The sequence below is a fragment of the Tachypleus tridentatus genome, chromosome 6 (genome assembly GCF_004210375.1).
Source record: "Tachypleus tridentatus isolate NWPU-2018 chromosome 6, ASM421037v1, whole genome shotgun sequence".
NCBI lineage: Eukaryota > Metazoa > Arthropoda > Merostomata > Xiphosura > Limulidae > Tachypleus > Tachypleus tridentatus.
The window spans coordinates 33,865,467-33,889,300 of record NC_134830.1 but is presented as its reverse complement, the minus strand read 5'-3'; the positions used below and the strand labels follow the sequence as shown (position 1 = coordinate 33,889,300).

The 23,834-nt window shown below is 30.7% G+C and overlaps 2 protein-coding genes across 15 annotated transcripts in view; one reads left to right on the top strand and one right to left on the bottom strand.

The window, feature by feature from the left end:
- The window catches only part of LOC143252216 (ubiquitin carboxyl-terminal hydrolase 20-like), a 55,932-nt gene extending 39,169 nt beyond the window's left edge, over positions 1-16,763 (top strand). The window contains 11 exon segments of the mRNA XM_076504012.1: positions 395-509; positions 1,473-1,538; positions 2,299-2,425; positions 4,953-5,022; positions 6,005-6,110; positions 6,689-6,770; positions 8,242-8,350; positions 9,689-9,791; positions 9,950-10,018; positions 10,292-10,555; positions 15,596-16,763. Of these exon segments, the coding sequence (XP_076360127.1) occupies positions 395-509; positions 1,473-1,538; positions 2,299-2,425; positions 4,953-5,022; positions 6,005-6,110; positions 6,689-6,770; positions 8,242-8,350; positions 9,689-9,791; positions 9,950-10,018; positions 10,292-10,555; positions 15,596-15,669 (1,185 nt within the window). The 3' untranslated portion in view covers positions 15,670-16,763.
- An 858-nt stretch (positions 16,764-17,621) lies between these two features.
- The window catches only part of LOC143252215 (uncharacterized), a 48,677-nt gene continuing 42,464 nt past the window's right edge, over positions 17,622-23,834 (bottom strand). For 9 of the 14 annotated variants that reach the window (XM_076504002.1, XM_076504006.1, XM_076504008.1 and 6 more), the window contains 3 exons: positions 22,557-22,750; positions 21,644-21,882; positions 17,622-19,443 (listed from right to left, as the gene is read on the bottom strand). In XM_076504002.1, coding sequence (XP_076360117.1) covers positions 21,648-21,882; positions 22,557-22,750 — 429 coding nt within the window. In that variant the 3' untranslated portion in view covers positions 17,622-19,443; positions 21,644-21,647. Of the gene's footprint in view, positions 19,444-20,336; positions 20,423-21,643; positions 21,883-22,556; positions 22,751-22,839; positions 22,953-23,834 lie in introns of those variants that run through there. The other 5 variants (XR_013028885.1, XR_013028884.1, XR_013028886.1 and 2 more) reach the window with 3 other exon arrangements.

Below are 23,834 nucleotides of genomic sequence, written 5' to 3'. Positions count from 1 at the left end.
AACTATAGAATCTTCAAAGATTTATGTAACACTGGGATTAGATATTTTTCACATTCATTGTCACTACACTTATAATGAAGTTGGAAGTGTATGTAAAAGTATATAGGCTGTTTTTAGATTAGGCATAATTTTAGTTCTGCAAATTTATTATACATTAATGTAACAGTTTATAAAGCTTGTTTGATTTCATTTGTAACTGTCACACAAAAATTTTGCTTCAAAAAATAGAAGCTTGTTTCTGTCAAAAGATTTTAGTTGATGGTTAAACGACAATTATGGTAGAATACATTTATGAAATTATTTTTTCCAAGCACTTTAATATAACCAAATGATATGATAACTTAAACTCAATGTTAAGGTTTTTTCCCATCACATTATTATTTACTTACCTCAGGTTTTATGTATTCATCTGAAACGTTTTCGTCATGAGGTGATGTTCTCTTCTAAAATCAGTAGCTTTGTGTCATTTCCACTAGAAGGTTTGGATATGTCACCTTTTCTTCATAAAGGTAGGTAATTTATATCATTTAATAGTTTTGTTTTTGTTCATATTAACTTAATATGTTTTAATTCATCATGCTGGTTATTTCTATCTTGGTAATATAGTAGTATTAGATTTTTTCACTACAATCAGACTAACATACAGTCTTTCAACCTATTTTTAATGTGTAACTCAAGTACCTTGATTTTGGTGTAGCTTTCTGGTACACAGTTTTTAAGCATTATTTATTTGGATAAATTCGGTAATGTCTGACATTTTGCATTCAAGGTATTTATATGTTTAACTTTATTTTCAAAAAGTTTACAAATTCTTATTATTATTTTTTTTTTTTTCTCTTTCCCAGTTGCCAAGTGTATTTATTGTTGAAAGTATATTTTTTCTATCAAAAGCTTGTATTCAAAGTGTAGTATTATCATTAAGCATTTGTTTTGGTTTTCAAGTACCAGATTTTAAATTTACAAAGTAATTAAAATTAATATGTTGTTTTTTAACATTTACTAATTATAGTACTATATAGATTAATCTTGTGTTCCTGTGTGTACCATATGTTATCAGTAATTATATTTAAGCTATTTTTTATTGGAAGGACTGCAGTGTTAGCTACTTGACTTGCATGGCTTTGAAAATTTGTTAATATATGTGTAAACTATTTCTTTTATAACAAGTTGATATCTCACAATTAAATATTTTATTGTATTCGAAAATCAATGTTTTTTTTTTCTAAATAGTGAATAATGATGCATCTTAGTGATCCATGCATGTGAGATTTTTCTTGTGAAATTAAGTAACTGTTATTTAAATGGGATTATCTTTATATGTGGAAAAATGCATATGTACATTATTTTTGATAAACATTTAGTAGTACAAAAACATTAGTAAGTATCTTTAAAGTTATGTAAATGATTGAAATAGAAAACAGTTACATGTTATGCATATTAAACTTTTGTAATATGTGAAATGTCTGATGCAGACTGCCCTAGAGAGACCACAACTTATGACCTAATTGCCGTCATCTGTCACCATGGAACAGCAGGCTGTGAGTTCTTGATTAGTTTCTGATATCCTTATAAGTTACATAAATAAATACATGTCTAACACTTATTAAAATGTAATTTTTCAAAATTCTGACTGCTACTGGTTCTAATAATTATTTATTATTCAATTTCTTCTCTTTCTGACTGGTAATATAAATACATGCATAGTATGAGGTCTTGGGCATTTGATATAATGAATATATCTGGCTACAGTTGGTAGGTATACTTCCATATTCGTACTGTTTGGATCCTATAAGATAGAATCAACTGTCCTGCTCTGCTGAAAGCTTCTCTGATATGTGAACTTACAAAGTCTGTACCCATATTTTACAAGTTTTTTTTTTTTTTTTTCTTACACATCTTCAAGAACACTGCTGTCAGATTATTATAATACATTACATAACTTAACTTTTCCAAAGTTAAAATACAATTTAAGTAGCATTAAATCTTGTTGCTACAGTACGAGTTCTCCAATTATTACTCTGAAGCTCAATTTTTATTTCTCCATGTTACGTGTTGTAATTCTCTTATGTGCTAATTATTGAATTTAAGCAAGAGATCAATTGTTGTCATATTATGCTAGCTTATTTAGACGTTGCAGTTAATCTGTCCTGTTGCTTCATTCATTGTTATCAGAATATTACAATTCAGCAGTGAATAATGTTTGTCAAACTAAAACAGAACTGTTATTTCAGAGTATTATTTTAACTTCTAAAAGCATCTAATAAAAAAAAAAAAATGCATCACTGGTTTTCAATTCAGGTGGACACTACACTGCTTATGCTTTGAATTATCTTAATGACCATTGGTATGAGTTTGATGACCAGTATGTAACAGCAGTGGATCCTCAGGTTGTGCAAAACTGTGAAGCCTACGTCTTGTTCTACAGGTACTGTACATTTAAAGAAAAGATGTGTAGTAAGAGTTATTGGCACAACAGACTTATCTTACTAACTAACACTTTTACAATATTCCAAGAGGAATTCATAAAAGGTGTTTGTATAAATTATATATGTATAGAATATTTTTTGGATACACCAGTAAAAACTTAGTTGTTCCCCAAATTATTGTATGAAGTGGTTATAAAATAAGAGGTGCATTCCACAGTTGTTACAAATTTCAACACAAATTATACACTGTATCTCAGAACAATCATATCTCTCTCTTGAGAAAATGTGTCACCAGTTTTAGGCAACATTTTTGTGATGCAGTTTGAATCTTAAGTGATCAACTCAGTCTTATACCCACCAATATACTGGTACAGGTATGTTAATGATACAATTGCTGGATTCACATCTACAGAACATGCACTCAGTACACCCAAACATTAAGTTTGTGTGTGAACAGAAGAAAACTAACAAAATAGCACTTCGTAACATCAAGATCATAAGAACTGATACACAATTCTAAAGAGAAATCCACAGAAAAATCACCCATACTGGACTACACATTCCCTGGGACTCAACACATGAAACAAAACAAAATCTCAACGTATTAAGAAAATAAATAAACACAGCCATAGAACTATGCTTAGCAATTAAAATTAACAATGAAATCAACAAAATAAAACATTTAATCAACATCAACAACGCTCTCCAAAAACCATAAAAAAACACTATACACACACACCTAGACCAACAAGAAACAACAAATCCGAAGAAACATCATAACCAAAGTTCTTGGTAGTGTCAGTAAGCATGAATGTTGCTTTTCTGTCTGACAACTTGGTTCTGTCCAATATTTCAGGATATTAGGGAACACTACAGAAGAAGATAAAATATTGTGGAATCAAATGGAACATTCTAGAAAACTCGAGAATAGCAAATAATGCTATAGATCTTTGTAGAACATTCTAGAAAATTCTAGATTGTATTGAGATACAGTACAAAATCACTAAGAGATTATACACATCATGTTTTATTTTAAATAATTATTTACATGTTAGCAGGTTACAGAATCTGCAACAAGCATTCAGTTTTATTTGTGAATTGTAATGTATTGGATAATACTAGATCCACTACATAAAAGAGCAGTTCACAACATACTCAGTCATACTGTCACATTGCTGTATATATGACTAATTTTTAACAACATAGGTATTATACCTAACATTGCAGGTTGTGTGTAAACAAATAATGAACAATAAACATAGTTTCTTAACCAGATGTGTGTTTTGTATTTTAAACTTCCAGATTATTGAGCAACCTCTAAATGTTTGTAAGTTTATGTTCAAATTACTTATTGGAACACATTGATAGGGTAAGAGCATAGAAAATAAAAAGTTGCAAAAATAAGAACCATAGTGCACATATATCTACTATGGTTTTATTACTCACTGGGATCTCTACCAGCCTCCCCTGAAATTGAAATTCTTTTAGGCAGGATTAGAGTAAATTAATGTATGAGACCTTGAACATGGTTAAATACATCAGTCAAAAGGGTTTGTACTCCAGAGTTTAAAATTGTAATTAGATTTTAAATCAGTCAAGAGATGACAGAGCTGTGAGCTAAAAGTTTGTTATTAAAAACTCGGAGCATTCGTATGAATTGCTATACCATGACTTGTTTATCTAAAAAAAAAATATATTTTACAACCAATCTTATATAAATTTAGTTTTTTTGTAAATAACTGTGATCTAATGAGAAACCATGAATCAGGTGTAAATAATCTATCTCATAGAACTGCTTAGGTCACTTTATGATTTAAAATAACTTTAATGATTATGTCTTTTACAGTTATATATTTGATGTATCTGGGACATATTTAATTATTGTCCTCTCTGTATCTGCTATTATCATTCCAATAGTTGACTAGACTTGTTCAGGCAACATTTTCATCATTTGTGTTTATGGTAATTAGGCTATGTTTGGAATGTCTTCTACAGATTAGAAAAATTAACTTCTACTCAGAAAAATAATGAAAAGTAAAGAAAATTTAATTGTAGTGTATTTGATTTTAATGCGAAGAATGGGACATTGGAGAACAAATATGTATGTCTCCAGTATCCAAAATTTGTGAATTATTGTTGTAAGTAGTTAATTACAAAGCATATAGGATTGTTTGAAAGAAAGGTAAATGAAATTAAAAAATGAAAATATGGGATTATCAAAGCAACAAAAAAATTCAAACAACAAGACTAGTTTGCAGTTTTTAAAACCTGTATTATATGTAAAGAATTCAAGCTGAACTAAAAGAATTGCTGTTGTATGTGCATACTTAAAGAATTAATAAATAACTTAAAACTACACATGTATATCTGTGTGCAACTAGTTAATACACAGATTTTAATTAACTTTTCAGTATCGAGATAAACTAATTCTAGTTACAAGTACACGTTAAATTAATTTAGGACTGTTATTATGTTGTCCACAGAATACTTTAAATCTGTGGTGTTTCTGTTTTCCCTATTTTGCAGAAAATCATCAGAAGAAATAGTTAAAAAGCGACAACGAGCAGTGGAATTAATGGAAAGAAGTAAGAATGAGGTACGTATAAAGTTGTATATTTTTCAACTTCATTTTTAAATCAACTAATAAAAAAACAGTATTAAATGTATGTTTGTGTGTTATTATATTGAAAATAATATTTCTTTTGTATCTGTTCATAATTACTTGATGGTTTACTTTTACGTTGAGATTTTTCTTTTATTCAGCTTACCATTAGGTTATAGACTTGATTTAGCCTAACTTGACATTAAGCCTTGAGTGTCAAATGGCTGTAATTTATCATGATAAAGTAGTGGTTACTCAGTCTAATTAACCTAAATTTAAAGTCAAAGTTTAGGGCAATCTTATGAAATTTAATGTCTAATAAATGAGGGTCATTTTTGCTACCAGCCTTCATAAGTCACTGTATCTGAAACACGTATACAATTGGCATGATAAGCGTCAAATCTTTAAAAATATAAGCTTTGTTTTTTTAGTCAGTATAAGATTTATAATAAATCATAATCTCTGTAAAGCATAATCATTTACTTCACCATTACACACAACCTGAATTACAAGTTTTTCTACATTTACTATAGTAGACTGAATGATATTGTGTGCTAAGTGACTTTGTTTTAAATTGATCAACTACTCTGTTTTATTCTTAAAATTTAATTTTCTCTCCTTCTTTTAATAACTTGTGTACATGTGTTCAGAAAAGTATAAACTCTTTCATGGTCTCTACTTTTCCCAAGGGGAAAAATTAAAGCTAGTGTTTACACATAGGCCTTAAGTTACAGAACTCGTGGGTTCAAGTAAACGAAATTAACACCCAAAGCAATTACTCTAGTGAAATAAACAAATGCGGAAGGAAACTCATTAAGTTAATTTATTACCTTTGTGTGGCATTCAAATAATATAAAACCATAACGAGGTTCCAAGTAAACAACACCACATACTTCAAGGTACCTTATGAATACCTATGTTGTTGTTTTTTTTTTACTGATTGTAGCTATTAATTGTATATTGTTTTTCTTAACAGCCTGGATTACTACACTTCTACATTTCTAAACAGTGGGTTAATAAGTTTAACACCTTTGCAAATCCTGGACCAATCAGCAACTCTGATTTTCTCTGTCCTCATGGAGGTATTGCTACTGCTTTTGTACTTTTATTTGAGAAAAATAAATTGTAAACGTTTTTTTTTTTTTTTTTGTTCTCATGATTACAAATTTATACGCTCACCCATGTCTAGCTATTATTTTAGTATGGGACTCTAATTACAAATTAGATTATATCCTCTGTTTCACCTACTATTAATATGCTATTATCTTTAAGGACTATTGATCTTGGATGAAAGGCTGGTTTGCTATCCACTCATCTGAAGGTTTCAACTTTTCTAAGAAATAGATCCTGGCCCCTGTCATGATATGTACAGCACTTCTCTAAAGCTATCAGTGGATTAGCAGCCACAAAATGGGATATAATCTAATTAGTAACTGATAATTATAAAATATTTCTAACTGGTCAATAATTGGTCTTGGTTTATCATGTAAGTTACTAACCATGACAAAACCATTATTATAAACAGTTAATAATTTTTATGGTTAGGTGAGAGGATAAACCCAATAAACCTGCTTTTGCATCAGTATTTGGTCAAACAGAGAATAAAATACTCTGAAGTATTATAAAAACTACATTAATTACAAATGTGTACAACTTTCAGGTGTACATCCAAGCAAGGCATCTTTTGTGGAGGAGCTCTGTACAGTCTTATCTCAATCTGTTTGGGAATACCTGCATGATACGTAAGTTTTTTTTGCTTTTAAGAAGAACTATTATTAAAACGAATTTATTTTTTTTTATGGACAGTAACTGCCTTAATATTTTTGACACTGACAAGTTTTAACTGTACTGATGGCAACTTCAGGTCCTAGTGAGCTGGACTTCTAGTATATAGTATTTAGAACTGCTCATCAAAGGTTATTTCAGATCATGTAGGCATGTTATAAAAATGCCAATCAGTCCTATTTTTCTTTTCAAAAACTGGGCAAAGCCTCTATGGCAGCAGGTGTTATTGGTTGGCTGACTGCCTTCTGTCTGACACACGCTCAAAGTTAGGAGTGACTGTATAGGGTTTCTAACTTTTTATCATAGCTCACATTGGCAAGACATACTGTTCAGATTAAAAGTTTTATTTCCATTTTGGGATTAGTGTGAAGCTCCAAGTTTCATTTAAGGTTGAAACTTTCCCAACAGAAACTGTTAGTAAAGCTTTCTGGGATGATTCTACTGTCTAAAAATTCCTTGTCTGTGTGACAGCAGTCTTTGTTTTTCTTTTTAAATTTTGGTGCAACTCACTAAAGATTTTAACAGAAGTAGATGTCACCTAAAGGTTGTCTTTGTTTTTTTAAGTTTCTAACCTACACTTAGAAGACAGTTGCATATTAAAGAAGTAATATATTTCTTAAACATACAAATAATCTTTCTTTTCTCATAACTGTAAATAGTTTATATGCCTGTTTTCATTATGGTATCTCTAGTTCATGTTTGTTAGCTTTTTGGCTGTTTTAATTTTATTGGTGAATATTTAAAGGCCAAGGGCTCAAATTAGATGGTATTTTTCTCATCATGCTGTAAACATTTCCATAATCAGTTTTGTTAATACAGTATTTCCATGGTTTAAACAAACCTTCATCAACTTGCAGTCTGAGGGGTGCAAGTTTGAACCCCATTCACTGTCTTTTCAACCATGGGACTGTTATAATGTGATAGTCAATCCCACTATTCATTATTAAAAGAATAGTCCATGAGTTAACTAGCTGCATTCCCATTAGTCTGTCACTGCTAAATTATGGATGGCTAGCACATATGGCCTTCACACAACTTTGCACAAAAATCAAACCAAAAAATAAAACAGCTGAAATTACAACATTGTCAACAAAAGAAGAATCATTATTGTGAAAACCTCAGTATTTTTATTATTACAGTGCTATTAATAAAAAATTATATAAGTGTTGTGATTTTAGTGTTGGTCTTTTTTACACTGGTCTGATATTTGTGTTAGTTTGTTGTTTCTATCTTTCTTTCAGCTACCTTTGATTTACATCTCAAGCATCAAAGGAAACTCATTGTTTAAACCATAAAATCTTAAAACCTTGACTTGTGGAGTAAAGTCAGTGTTTTATTTTTCACCTTTGCAAAAGTTTCTCAACTTTAATTCAGATTAAATTTTCTTAACTATTTCATTACTGTTTGTTTTTTTGTATTGATTTGTAGTTTTGGAGGAGGTCCAGCCTGCACTCACCTGTATGTGTGTCCTTGCTGTTTGGCAGACCAAGAAAGCTTAGATCGTCGACGTACACAGGAACATGATACTTTTGTGGCTGTAAGTGGACATTTCATAATGTTCCTTTAAAAGAACCTTTTATGCCATAATCAAAATGTGTAAAACTACACATACAATGAACTACAGTTTGTGCTTCCATTATGACACTATTTGCATGCATGTGTATAATTGACTGTATATGATGGAAAGACAAATCTCTTATGGTTATATAAATAATAACTAGTTTTTCAAAACTCGAAGAGCTTTCTCCTTGATTGCTACTTGGGTTTAAAACTGTCCAAAATGTATTACAAGGAGTATTATTTCCACTATTAGTAACTTTTGGTTTGTTGAGAGAATGGATGTAGAAAACAATTTAGTTGTGTCTGTGTTGGCCCAAGTTAAGGTGTGGCTTCTCTCATGTTGACACATCACTTACAGTATTTCAACCCTGATATAAAACATCCTAAATATCTGAACACATTTGTATAAGAAGATTCTTGGTTTTGTTTGAAGTAAATGACACTACAAAGTTCGTTTTTTCTTGGGATTTGTAATGTTTAATTGGAAAGGTTTTAATTGAAATTTAATATAAATCTTTCTATTATTTATAAAGAATCATTCATGAATGACAGTACTGTTAGAAAAGGCAGAAAAATGTGATGAATGTGACAAAACACACTTCTTCAAATTAAAGATAGCATAACAACCAAGGAATCAGCCAGCCTTAAACATTAACAGAGTAGCATAACATAAAGATAAAAATGGGAAAAGCATATCAGTTTTTAACAAACAAGTGCTTCAGATGCAGAAAATATGTATGTGCTGATATTATATTTAAAAAAAAATGCTTGGACTAGTAATGTTATTTGAGTATTGCAGGATGGGTAATTCATTTTGATTGTTAGACAGCTTTGTTGCATAATGTAAAACACTTATTGTAGTTTTCTGTTGAAGATAACTTTAAAGTAATTTAAACATTATCCATAAAACATCCTGAAAGCAAGTATGATAACTTTGTTTGTTTTTTTTTGTAAACACAAATGTTTACGGTGCAGTTTCTGTGTTCTGCAGCAGTCAAAACTTGGTTTTTCTCATCTTAAACAGTTAAATTCTAGAGCCACTACAATAAATCATCTCTGACTTTAATTGAAGTAGTTTCTTGCTAGTTCAACTTCTCTTAGGTTTGTGTTTGCACTGCATTTTTGAACTGGCATTTGAAGAGTCCTGATTAAAAAATAACAATAAAATCTAAAATGAGAGAAACATAATGTAGAAATAAGTAATAATTTGTGACAAAGTTTAATTTAGTCTCAAATTTGTAACATTTCTCTGTTAAATTTGCTACATTTCAATCATGCCATATGCTTTAGCTTACCTAAAATATTCTAACTTCAGTTGAACAAGGAGTTCCAATCTCTAGAATCCCCATCTGTAGTATACGCCATCAGCATGAGTTGGTTTAAACAGTGGGAAAGTTTTGTTCGGGCTAAAGAGAATGGTAGGTACAAGACTTTTATCTTCTTATTTTTCAACATAAGGGGGTTATAGATTAGTGATTAGGTTCTACTGATTTCTTAAGATGTAAGTTGTTTGTACTTCCCTTTCAATACCATTTCGGTTTCTGCTGTGTAACGAGTTTCTTAATGGGTTTTTCAGAACCACCTGGTCCAATTGATAATTCTCCTATTTGTGTCATGAGGAATAACCAACCTACTTTAAAATCAGGTAAGACATAATTAGTCTTGCACTGTTAGTCTTTTATGTGTTCCAATTCTTATAAGTAGTTTGAAAGGTTTTACAGGTTACTTTCTAACAGATACTTCATGTGTAATGCTCGTTAACCACATATAAATGGTATATAATTTTTTCTTGTAGCTGTACAATAAAGATAAAAGCGATATAGCAAAATACAAGGCATATTTCAAAGTTCTGATCTTTATTGATATTATACTGTAATGTTATTTTTAGTGTAGTGTATGTTTTTCTTTCTTTAAACAGGTTCAGATTATGGTTCCCTCTCGGAAGAGATGTGGAGGTTCCTTTATGACATATATGGTGGAGGTCCTGATATCATTCTTCAACAGAATATTACAACTATGTCAACAACATCACCACCTGCTACTTCCCGTCCTTCAGGTTCAGTATCCATGACTGGTGTATACAGTTCCCCATCTCTCTCAACCAAAACAACCATATCTAATCAGATGGTACATACAGGTTCAGCTCCTTCATTGAATACTTTGACCACTGGTAGACCTTCAGGTAAGTGATCTGTGTTCCTTCTCATACCTGTGTCTAAGAGTTCTGTACAGGATTAACCCTACTGAAGTGGGTCTTCCTATGGTCCAAGAGTCAAAGGCCATGTCATCACATTTGTTGGCTCGCATTCAAAATTTTATTGAAATACTATTTTATGAATTTATGTTGGTGAGTTTGGTATCAAAATGTAGATTATAATTCAAATTTTAGTATTATACATTAGTTAATTTCTTAATTTAGATGTTTGTGATGTCCAAATACAAAGTCTGTAGTGTTTTACAAAGTGAATACTTGAATCACCAATATTAACAAGCCAGAATATAAGAACCTTCTATTATTTTTCAAGGTGGCCACACCCACCTCGTCCATTTTTTAAAATGCTTCCATGCACCTGCTTTTCCTAGTGACCTGTATAACCAATTAAAAACACAAAATGTCCCCCTAGTGAGTTTTTTCAGCTCCTGCAAAGTATATGCTTGGAAAACTTCCTTTTCATGCTAGATTCCAAGTGGTAAGACATTAGTGAGCTAAAAAATATTTATATTCAAATACAGCTTAATTACTAAGTTTGTTAAATTATAGCAGAGGTCTGTTGTATTGATAGTCATTTATGATATTTTGTTATTTCAAAATGTACATATAAAACCTTAACAAAAATTTTGTTTGCATCCTCCATGTATAAAATTTAATAAGGCTTAGCAGCTTATGGCAATCAGCAAATAAGTAGTAATTAGAAGAGATATTTCTTCTCTGTTTACTTTTCTATGTTTTAAGAAAAATAACTGAAATTTAAGAACTTATTTGTAAACATTAATAATGTATATGTTTATATATTACACTATGTAACAAAAGTTTTACTTTTTCTGGTTCCTGGCAGAAAGTGTTATTTCCCAATTGCTCATGCCTAAAGTAAATGGAAAAGACCCATTTTTCTTTTAAAACGTTGCTTTTGTGACATGGGTAATGAAATTTTCAAATTTACCCATTTTTCCAGAACATTCCAGGTAGATTCAGTGCTGAGTAGCTGATGTCGAGCTTTTGACAGCTTTTGACATCGAAGCTCAAGGAGTGGGATCTGTTAGATTAAAGTGTACAAGTCAGAAGAAGCATCACCAACATTTTTCGAGCTTCTTCAGTTATCAAGATGGGCTCTAGTTCTGCAACAATGTATCCAGTCTGTGCAAGGCAATTCGAATTCCCTGTAACCTGAACAAGTGGTTCCTCTTCATTGATAGCTCATCCAGAAGCCTCAAAGCTGCTCCATAACAGGAATAAGTATCTGTCTCTTCCTCTGGCTCATTCTGTGCACTTCAAAGAGGAATACAACAGCATTAAGACTTTGCTAGAAGCCTTGAAGTATGATAAGTATGGCTGGGAGGTTATTAGAGACTTCAAAATGGTGGCATTCCTGATGGGTCTCCAAAGAGGCTTTCCCTGTTATCTTTGCCTTTGGGACAGCAGGGACACCTCAGCGCACTACAATGGGAAGCACTGCCTACAATGGACCGAGTTCTCTGTGGGGAGGCACAATGTCAAGTGTGAGCCACTAGTAGACCTCAAGAAGGTGTTCCCACCATAGCACATAAAATTGGGTCTTATGAAACAATTTGTCACAGCTCTTGATAAGGAGTCTGCCGCCTTTAAGTACCTTCGAGACTTCTTCCCTAAGCTGTCTGAGACAAAGGTCAAAGCTGGTGTATTTGTTGTACCACAAATAAAAAAGATCCTGGAGTGCACAGAATTCCACAAGAAGCTCAATAGGAAGGAAAAAAAGAGCTTGGGGCAGCTTTGTTGCAGTGGTTTGAGGCTTTTTGGGCAATCACAAGGCCAAAAATTTTGTGGAACTGGTTGAGGCTCTGATGAAGAACTACAGCAAAATGGGCTGCAGGATGTCCCTGAAAGTCCATATCTTTGACGTTCATAAATTCAAGGAAAAGATGGGAGCATACTCAGAGGAAACTTCCACCAAGATATACTGGACTTTGAATGCTGCTACCAAGGAGTGTATAGGAAAACATGATGGGAGACTATATTTGGGGGTTAATACATGAAAGTGATTTGCATTACAGTTGCTAATCTTGAAAAACTACTCACTTCTAAACATTTTTATATAACTTTAGTATAAATACATGTAAACCTTGATTCATATGTTGTTTTATTCGGACCTTACGTAAATGAAAATGTGCAAATTTGCCCGATTTTACATAGAAAACAGGTTAATTTTTAAATTTCATTATTCAGGTCAGAAAAGCAAAGTTTGAAGGGAATAATGGCCATTTTCTGTACTTTTACAACATAAGCAATTAAGAAATAACACATACTATCCAGGAACAAAATTTGTGTTACATAGTGTCATTATCAAAATGGAGCATATTGTGCAAAATACAAGTATACTAGAACACAGCCAAGACAGGTCACTTTATAAAGGCCAGTTTAATACTATTGGATACAGCAATGTGAGTGCACATCTACTGCTTCATTGTAACTTCTGTAGTGCTACTCAGTCACAGGTGAAAGGTCAATAAAATAAAAATAATAAATATATAGGTGCATAATATTACGAGATTTAGACTAATCATTTGTTATAATTTGTAGTGATTCTAGAACAAAAAAAGTATAATTTACATCAGTTTCCTAATTGTTTAGGATGGTTACAAGCAGTGAAAAAAAAAAAAAAAAAGTACATATTGCCTTGATACTGGTACACGTGAAAACAAATTCATTCTGCACATAGTGATAAAATTAGGAGCATTGGTTACAAGGTCAGTCAAATTGACCAAATACGTACTCACAGGATCTGCTCACTTTATGAATGGTTTTAAACACATGTAGTCCCTTACAAAAAAATCCATAGTCAGTCAGATGTTTCCCACCAGTTCAATTAAACTGCCCACTGGCAATCTATTTGTTTCATTCTTTTGAGCTGCATTACCTGCAACTACAACGATTCAGTCTCCGTGAATGCTAACAGTTGTTTCTTCTTCTCTCTGTGCTGAACACTAATTCTAGTCTGTGGTTCAGGTGAGGTCATCTCTCATTTTAACAACTGTCCTGTCTTCAAATTTTCTCTTTCAAAGCAACTAACTTGGAGTAGGCATAATGTGATCCTTTAGGAAATATTTAGGCAAAGAATTGTTCATATTTTATTGCCTTCAGTTGTCTTAGTACAAGTCTGAAGATGGAATTACCTACTTTTGTATACCTCAATACCTATTAGTATCTTAGTCATTATTTATACAGTGGTCTTTGTAATATGGTGAATCTAATACATTTTTAAGAGTGAAAGAGATAGTGGTAAAAGGGAATTTCTGGATACCATAAGGTATGCAAAGCAATGAAACCACAAGCACGTTTTAATTTTATTTTGAAGAAATTCACAAAATTTAAGTGATATTCTCAAGACTTTTCCCAATTTAGTATTGTCTATTAGAACATTAACATCAATGAGTTTATCTGTAAAAAGTTATCACTTTTCCAAAGCATGCTGGTGACCATTGTCTGAATCTCAATTGGGATAGTCTTGTTGATTGAACCATATGTAATCAAGTGTTTGAATTTATTGTAATAAAATCATGTTATTTGCAGAAATAAGAATAAGTAGCAATTTTAAGGTTCATGATTTCATTTTTCAGGAAAATCAGAATGTTATATATATTGTTTCAAAAGTTTTCATGAATATTATTTGAAGGATTTAATGCAGTATTCAGAAGTTAGCCAATAGAAAAAGGATGTGTGAAATACTAATTTTAGAAATTCATGATGATAAGAAACACACTTGAAGTAAAAATGTATCTCGGGACAGCTGGCATGGGCATTGACACTTTTACTAAACTAAAGCAGAGAACAATGTTTCAGCCTTCTTAGGTCATCTTGAGATTATCAAAGTCAAAACGTTGTGTTCTGCTTTATTTTGGTAAAAGTGTTAATATCCATTCCAGCTGTCTTGAGATACATAATTTTAGAAAGCAATTGTAATTTTTTCTTGTTTTACCTTCAGAAAAAAAGTTTTTTTTTTTGCATTTTGAAATTTTCAGAATTTTGGATTTTTATGATTAAGAGTTTCATTTTATACATCGGTTATTATCTGACTAACATTCAAAAATTTTGCCAACTGCAATAGTCACCACTTCCAGCTATAAACTGCAGAAAAGATGGCAAATTTCTTAGTGTCCTGCAACATGAAATGTCACAATAGCATGAGGTCAGGATATTACAGTATTTTTAGTCAATATCAATTTATTTTTAATGTATGTAGTTTCTTTCAGTTAATAATGAGTTATTTTACTTATCTATGTCACTTGAATCTGCTATTCAATGAATAGGAATTCAAGTTATCACAATGTTTTTGCTCTAAACTTAACTAGTCTTAACTGATGTGTAATTGTAGAAAAAAATTTCCATAGGTTTGAAACATACATATCAATGTCGATAAGAACATCTAAAGGAACTGTTTCAAAACATTTTCTCAGATCTGTGGTTTGTTTTTAACTATTTTGAACTTTCCATATAATTTCATTCTCTATACACCAATGTCAGTTTTTTTATAACCTACCCTATCCAGTAAACATTCCTTGTAGCCATTTTCCAAGGGTGATCTTTGTTATATTACATCTTGTGCTTGATGTCTGCAATAATAGAAATATTTAATTGGGGATAGAACTAAGACTTGGTTAATTATATCCTGAAGGGATAAAAGTCTGATTTGGGAGAATCAAAATTTGAAAAACAAAAAACACCAAAAAGTATACATTTTCCTTTTTGGAGTAGTGTAGAAAGGTTAGTTTGAAATATTTTTTAAATAAACAATTGTTGAAAGTTATCTTTCTTGCTTATATTTAGAAATTTGACATACAGATATGTGCTATACATCTGAAATATGTTTAAGAATGTTTTAGTAAAATGTTTGATTACTTTTAGTAGATACAAATCATTAGATTGAGAAAGGGTACTTCTTAAGAACCTAAACATTGTAATTTGGACAGTAAACTGTTTTATTCCACTTGTTTCTTTATATCTTTTAAATTACTTTTTGTTTGTGAACAGGCAAAAAGAGAAATAATAACACTATTTCACTTCCTGTACAAGACACTGTGGACGTGGAAACAACAGAAACCTGATGAGACAGAACATGTTTAACACCGATAGTGTTTGAAAATTTCATTTTTTTTTTTTTTTTTTAAGTTCTCTCATAAATTATTTACTTAAAGCTGATATTACAAACAAATAAAACCAGAGAACACAACAGGACTATCCAAATGATATGTTAAATTAACATGCTTCAAAATTTTATCTCCTGTGTAAATGTCATTAATAAATCCCATGCAAGATAAGCCAATGAAACTTCTTTGGATAACTCTTGTTTGTTATGTGGAATAAGTATCAAACTCAGCATAATTTCAGTTTCAGTATGATAGATCTATTTTCAATGGAACATTTATAAATGCTTATGAAAGTAAGATATATTTCTTCATAAAATCATTAAGAACTGTTTTTACATCTGCTCAGGCTTTTTTTAATGGTGTAAAAATAAATATTGTGTGAATAGCTCTAGACCACTGCTTTATAAATGATTTTTAATTATACTATTATATCATAAGATTATTTCTTCCTGTTATTCAAAGACTAAATTTAGATAGTTTCTCAATGAATATTATTTATAATAAGCTGTTTCAAGGAAAATTCATTGTAAACTAAATGTCAGTAGATGTTTGAAAATACATAGTTAATCATGTGCAACTGTTGGTTGGTGATACTTCTACACATCCTATTGGATTTGTAAATATGGATGAGCAAATGTGTACTATAGACATGCATTCCTTTTAAGTTATTTTTTCCTTAAATGAATGTAGCCAACATACTGAAGTTAACACATGACACCTAGATGTATCTTTACTAATCAGTGGAAATTATTTTTAAACTTGTTGAAAAATATACAACTGAATACTTATGTAGATATTTTATGATTCTTTAAACACAGTTTGTCTTTTATTATTTTTGTTCGGCCAGTATGTTTTAAACAGGTCACTTTTGTTTTTATTATGTGCTGTTGGTAACATTAAAATTTCATTAATCATTTAATACATTTTGAAACTCGGTGTATTTTGTATATTTAGTGTGTTCAGAATGTTCTTTGATGGATTCATAATGTAAATCTTGTGATTTCACTAGAGCTTTATATTAACACACACCGTTGATTAAAATTTGTCATAAATACTGTCTTCATGTGTAGTTAATATTCTTCTGAATATGACCAATTTTACATAAAGCAGTAAACGAATACATTGGTAATTTATTATTTTAACATACAGATTATATTTCTCTCTACACAGCCCCAACTTGTATTTTAAGTTAATTATTATTGAGGGTGAAAAGGGTAGAGATTTATGTTGAGTTTTTCACCATTAATCTCGAGCATAGAAATTAACTTAAAAATGTAGTGTACTAAAATTATATTTCATGCATTGAGATGGTAGGAAGGAAGATTTCCTAGTGTGGGGTCAGTCGAATTACCTGACCTCAACCACTTTGTACTCATTCTAGTTTCCATACTATTTGGCAGACTCTATTATGTAATGTTTATTTATCATTGTTTTACTAAAGATTTGTCTCTGAAAATATTGAATTTGAAATTTAGTAATACTTTTCCTTATATCAGAAACCATGTTTCATTTGGGTAACCTCAAAAACAAATATAAAGCTTTTTATTTTCAATTATTACTATATTTCTGCCAGTAGGTAAATCATTGAAAGTTGTAAAATTGAGAGAAAAAAAAAAGAGTACCTGTGCTCTTTTTCTTCATTATTGTTCATGAAGTTTCACAGTACTTCTAAACTTATTTTACTGTCAATTACTGAAGCAAGAAACCACCTTACCCCTCCTCTAAGAACAGGATGTGGAACTTATCAGCTTGCTTATCCTACAGTAATAACATTGCACATTAAATCTGTGAAAACATTTGGGATGTGGTTCTGAGGTGTTTGGAATTTAGTGGTATACCATACAGGCATACAAACCTATTATTTGTGCACATGGTTAAAAAATCCTTTCTTTCTTTTTGTCAAACTTATCTAATAACCAATACATACTGTTTATTCAAAAAATACTAAAAAAAACAACAATTTCATGTACTTACAATGTCATACTTTAAGTATTATTTATTCTTCAGAGTGGAATATTAAAAGATTTTTTGTAGGTTTCAATTATACATTTTAGAAAACAAAATAATTATCAAGTTCTATTAGTGCACACAAAACCCCTGTAATTTATCTGGGTTTCTAAACAAGATATACATGACTTCAAAATAACAACTTACTTCCTCCTACTTCAACAGTTTTAGTGAACATATAACATTCTCTTTCAAGGTTACAAACCACTCTGATTTATATACAAAGGAAACTGTTTTCTTGGTAGTGAACACTTAATCAAAAGAAATGAGTGGGAGAAGCCACTCCACCAGTTTGGTTAAATATATTTTAACTTGTCTATATTATTAGCCACTGTGAAAATTGTATAGAAGGTGTAACATGAACTGAACATTAAGACAGAAATTGGTATTTTGCATTTTGTTATATTTACTTTTAACTTCAGAATTACAAACTATGTTTTGATGCTAATTACACTGACATAAGTAATAATAAAGTTACTTAATTAAAATTGAAAAAAAAACCAAGTCATGACATGCACAAGAGTTGCTCAGGACAATCCTGTAGAAACTTAGATTTAACTATTTCCCTTTTAGTAGCAATTATGAACAAAAGTAAACAATCACACTACAGTATAATTTTAATCTGTATATTCAGTAAAATTAACATTCCAAATGTTTTCTTTATGGGAGGTGGGGTTGCAGAATTTAAATGGGTCATTTTTAGGCAAAAAATATTGTATACAAAGTGCAAGAATCTGAATATATTGTTTATTCAATGAAATGAAAAACTGACTTAAAAATTAATATTCAAGGCTTGTGTAATTTTGCTTTAATAAAATCAGAAATTCCAATATTTTAAAGAATCTTCATGTTACGTTAAAATGTCATATGAAATTACAACCAGAATTGTTATACACACAGTATACAATGATAAAACATAATTATCTCAAAGTAGTTGGTTTACTTTTTTTTCTCATGCAACTGAATAGGTGGGGAGGTCTTACAAAGCCTAAAACGTAAGTCATCCCTTTTAAAAACTAACTTTTTATGTACAATGAGTTAAAATAAAATTCCCACAAATTATTATTAACTGAAACAATTACAAATTTTTAATCCAGGTCAATTAGAAATGAAAATATTGACAAGTTTATTGAAAGTGACATAATGGGTCAAATTATAAAGTTTTTGCAGAAAAACTTATTCTGTAAAAGATAAATATACTAAGCTTTTTCACTATCTTCAACTTTAAATTAAACCATATAATTTAAATTACATTAATAAAAATTGCAAAAAATGTGAATTTATGGTATTACATTCTTTGAAATTTGTAATCATAAAGATTTGTTAAAATACACACACAACAAAATTATACATAAAAAACTTAGTACTGAAATCCTAGAGATAACCCAGCATTAAAAACCTGCAATAACTTTGTTGACATTTTGCATTGATGCAACAGCAAAATTTCAACCATGTTAATAGTTATTTTAAAATTACTTCATCTCTGTCCAATTCTACCTATTATCCTTTTTCTTCAATTCAGAAAAAAATATTAAAATACCAACTAGAAAATGTCTCTAGGTTAAAAAAGAATCAGTCTGTTATAATTCTATACATTGTACAAGTTAAGGTTTGTAATCCAGCAAGTTATAAACTGCTTTCTAGTGACGACTTCAGTGGTTACAGTAGACCGATCCCTCTCTCTTAATTTTCTTCTAATTCTTTGGATTGTTATTTTTTAAAAGGCTGTGGAAAAGAAAACAATTATAAAGAACTTTATGATACCCGAGTTTTTCACAAGATGTTACATTTCATATCTTATAATAATCTAAATTATTCCATCTCATGTTATCTTTTTCAAGAAAAAGGAACATAAAGTGGTAAGTTAACTCAAAAAAAAAAGTAGAGAACAGTGTGTGTTCACCACTGGTTTTAGAAGCAAAGGTTGATTAAACAAAGAAAGTGAGATATACATGTTTGTAACTAGGAGTAGCATCATAAATATTTCAACTCTGAGTAAATTTCAGGTTTACTGTCATAAAACAACAACTGATATACATTGAGATGCAATGTCCATACAGTTCTGTTTTTAAGGATTAAATACTCAAAAATTGTTTACAATACTGCACTTAAGAAATGTGTTGTAAAGTTTGGTTTGGTCTGTGTGTTTTAAACTTTGCATGAAGCCTATCTGCACTGGCCATCCCTAATTTAACAGTGAAAGAACAGAAGGAAAGCAGCTAGTCATCACTGCCAACTCTTGGGCTACTCTTTTTCATCAACAAATAGTGGAATTGACCATCACATTATAATGCCCCCATAGCTAAAAGGGTAAGCATATTTGGTGGGCCAGTGACTCTAAACCACAACCCTGACCATGCTGAGACCACAGTGTAAAGTATAAAATATAAACCTAAGTCATTGTATAGACTTCCTGCAATCTGTTCGTTAATTCATGCTTCATCTACTTTATATAAAGTATAAAATTCATGGTAGATATAAGCAAGGAAATAAATTTTGTTTGTGCTATGTTTTCTTGTTCTCAGGTATGAGATTTGTGATGATAAACATCAAATAAAAATATTAAAATTAATTTTTTTATATAACATGCAAACAAATTTTGACAAAACTAGACTTACCCCATACTACTCAAAGAACAAAACTAGATATAGTAAATAAGTTATTTCCATAACAGTTGATAATAGCTGTATCAGTTGTCCTGCACCTGTTGTGTAAGTAGAAATACACTGCACTGAGATATGAAGTTGATTCAACTGATAAATGCAGTGTGTAAATGGTTACATTAACTGTAAAATATGTAGTTGTTTTATAACTTTGTTATAAATAGCTGTTTTTTGTAAAAGAAAGTTAATAAAACTACCCATGCAGCAGTTCTTATAAAAATCTTACTTCCTACAGCTGTATTTTTCACATGGTAAAAATAACTGAAAAACAAAACATAGTAATCATTCCAAAAATGCATGAGGGTAAGCAAAAAATATGCAGTAATACATTTACTGCACAACTTCTGTCACGTCTAGTACCGACAAAGCCCTTCCCTCTATACCAAGGCCCATCAAAGTAGCTGGAATACAACAAAGCTCTAGGTGCTATTTATATGATATAATCAACTTTTGTGAACAAATATCATGGTAAACTAGATTAAGCACAATGTAATTATTATCAGTTTTATTTATAAAACTGCAATACTTTACATCAAACGTTTTTGAATATACTTTGTTTTTTCTGTTGTTTTACACAGTGGTTCTCAAACGTTTTCATCTGCAGACCACTTTGGCAAGCAAAAAACCCAGTAGTCCTTTCCCACCACATAAACCTCATGAGGAGTAATGGGAAGAATGGAACTGCTTTCAAACTGACTTGTATTTTGGACCACTGACCAATTTATAAATGAATACCCGAGTCTGTAAAATAAACTGTACTGAGAAGATACTCTACAGGATGTGTCTGCATTTGATTAACTCTGTTAAACTGAAAAAGTATTTGATAAACAAAGATTTCTAAATCCAAAAATAATAAGCCCAGGAGAGGTAATTTGTTTAAATATTATCATCCCAGTACCTCAGTGCATTAATACATTGATTCAACTGTTATATAAAATCTAATGAAGTTATGATTTGGTTCTCATATCACTAATGTTTTGTGATATATAATAGTGGTTAAAAACTAATACATGCTATGAACTTTAGATTTAAGTTTTACAAGCTGCAATGATTTTATATCTTATCTAGTGAATGAGAATTATCTCAAATTATACCACTATAAAAATGCAATTATAATCATGTTTAAGACAATATGTAGCATTTTTTATTACATTAAACAATCCAGTTCACAAAATATAAACTGACTAGGTGTTTATATACACTAAGTGTTGCTTTGTTTTCTCAGTTAGATGAAAGATATCAACAAATTACACAATACTTACAGCATCAGCTAGTTTCAGCTTCTATAGTTACTTCTGTTCCAATTTGACTTGACACTGTACTTGGAAAGGTTCTTTCAGAAGTAGTTTCAACATCCATGCTGGACCACACTTCACCACAAATGATTAATTTAGTCTGTGGTCGTGATACTGTAGCTATACCTGTTGGCTTGTTTTCTAAGATACGAATTGTTGAGAATTTGGCTCGGTGATAAGCAGTCAAAAAACTAAACCCAAGGAGTCTGTATACACATTAAAATATTCATCAGTCCTGTTTAATTGGATAAAATTTAGCAAGTACAGAACATAAATATTACGGTAATTCAGATTCATGTGCTCAAAGCTGTAAATATTAAGAATAATATTCTTAATGTATTAAAATATTTAACGTTCACTGATAACAATGTCACAATGTTTCCATGGTACAGTTAGTAAATGTTTAGGTAAGATGTCAAGATGGATAACACTATTCATTAGCATTATATCACTCATTTTTTCACCATTTAAAACCATCACAATTCAAATAAATTGGTACGTAAATTTGTTTCATACTATAGCCTTTAGTTAAATATATACATGAAAATTATAGATGAAATTACCTAAGCAACAAACCACATATCAATACTATAAAAAAATACTACTGTAGAATAAAACAAGCAACAATACTGCTAATTGTTGGCTAGATTAGCAACAAATTAGCTGAAGTAAGAATGTAGATTTTATGAACTGTCATACATACTTTACATCAGTAAACACTTATTTTAGGCCTGTAAACTTTAAATAAATACCAAACAGGTCATAAATTTTTATGCAGATAGTCTGTAATACTCTTGGAGAAAAATTCTTATTACAGTAAATAAAATTCTATAAACATATAACAAGAAGAGGGGTGATATTAGTAACTAAGTTTGCTAACCTTAAGCATATACACTGAACTAACAGTGCAACTCCTACTGTTGCTGTCCGAATGGCAACAGTGTCGAACATTTTTACCAACAGACAGGCTCCTCCAACAGTGGCACACATGAGCATGACAACAGAAGATGTCTGCAGCCAGTGAACTTTGGTAAGTCCTCTAGGTAACTGGACAGTTCCTCGTTCAAGTTTATACTGGACATAACATAAATTATTATAATAATTCAAACAATAAGACTTTAAAAAAACTAATCATACTGGAAATGACAAGGAGGTCAGTGTCGAGTTAATGGCATACCTACTGGTTTAAACTTTTGTCCTATGATAAATATGTTTAAAACACTGCATTAATATAATGTTTACAACCTTCTCTGAAGACTCCATTTCAAACAAACATCTAGAAAAGAAAACAAAATTCAGTATAGTAAACAGTGAAAAATAAAAGTATGATTAATATTTACCAGCCCAATGAAATGATATTGACTACTTCTGACTATATAGAAATTAATAACTCACAAATCTCACCTTATCTATTTCATACATCTCAAACATAACTGCTAGACATTTTAAAATATGAATATTATTTATTTTTTTAATCAGTTTGCAATTTTTATTAAAATAAAAACTACTGCATAATGTATATTATATTACAATGCTAGGTAATATGTCTGTGATGACCATGTGTTACCATTTTTACTGCAAAAGACAAAATTTCACTGATGTTGTGGGAACTGGTATTTTAGACTTTGTGCATAGAAAACAGGAACTTTGACAGCTTCCCGACACTAAACAATTTTCTCACCAAAACTAATTCTGTCCCTGATGAACATATTTTCAACAACATTACACAGCACCTGCATGACTCAAACTTCATTCTGTTGGAATATTTTGCTCCATCAAATGACTACAATTAATTGGTGTGTAATCCACTTGCACTAACAGCCAAGCTGGTCAATTTATCAGTTCAAAATTGTGAGAGACTTTATTGATGTGACTTCTGTCTCCACACTAGAATAGAACTTCAGCAAACTTCAATAAATTTTTGGAGTGGAGTAATTCACAAACACAAATACCCAGATGCAGCTAAAAGTGCAGTTTGTGAGCTACTTTCCTTTGCTACAACATGCCTGTGTGAAATGAGATTCTCATGCTACACTACAACAATAACAAAATACAGGAATAGACTGAATGCTGTACCTGATATGAAAATCTAACTTTCCAGCATAACTTCCAATAATAAATGAATTTACAATCTAAAGAAGCAACAACACTCTTCCCA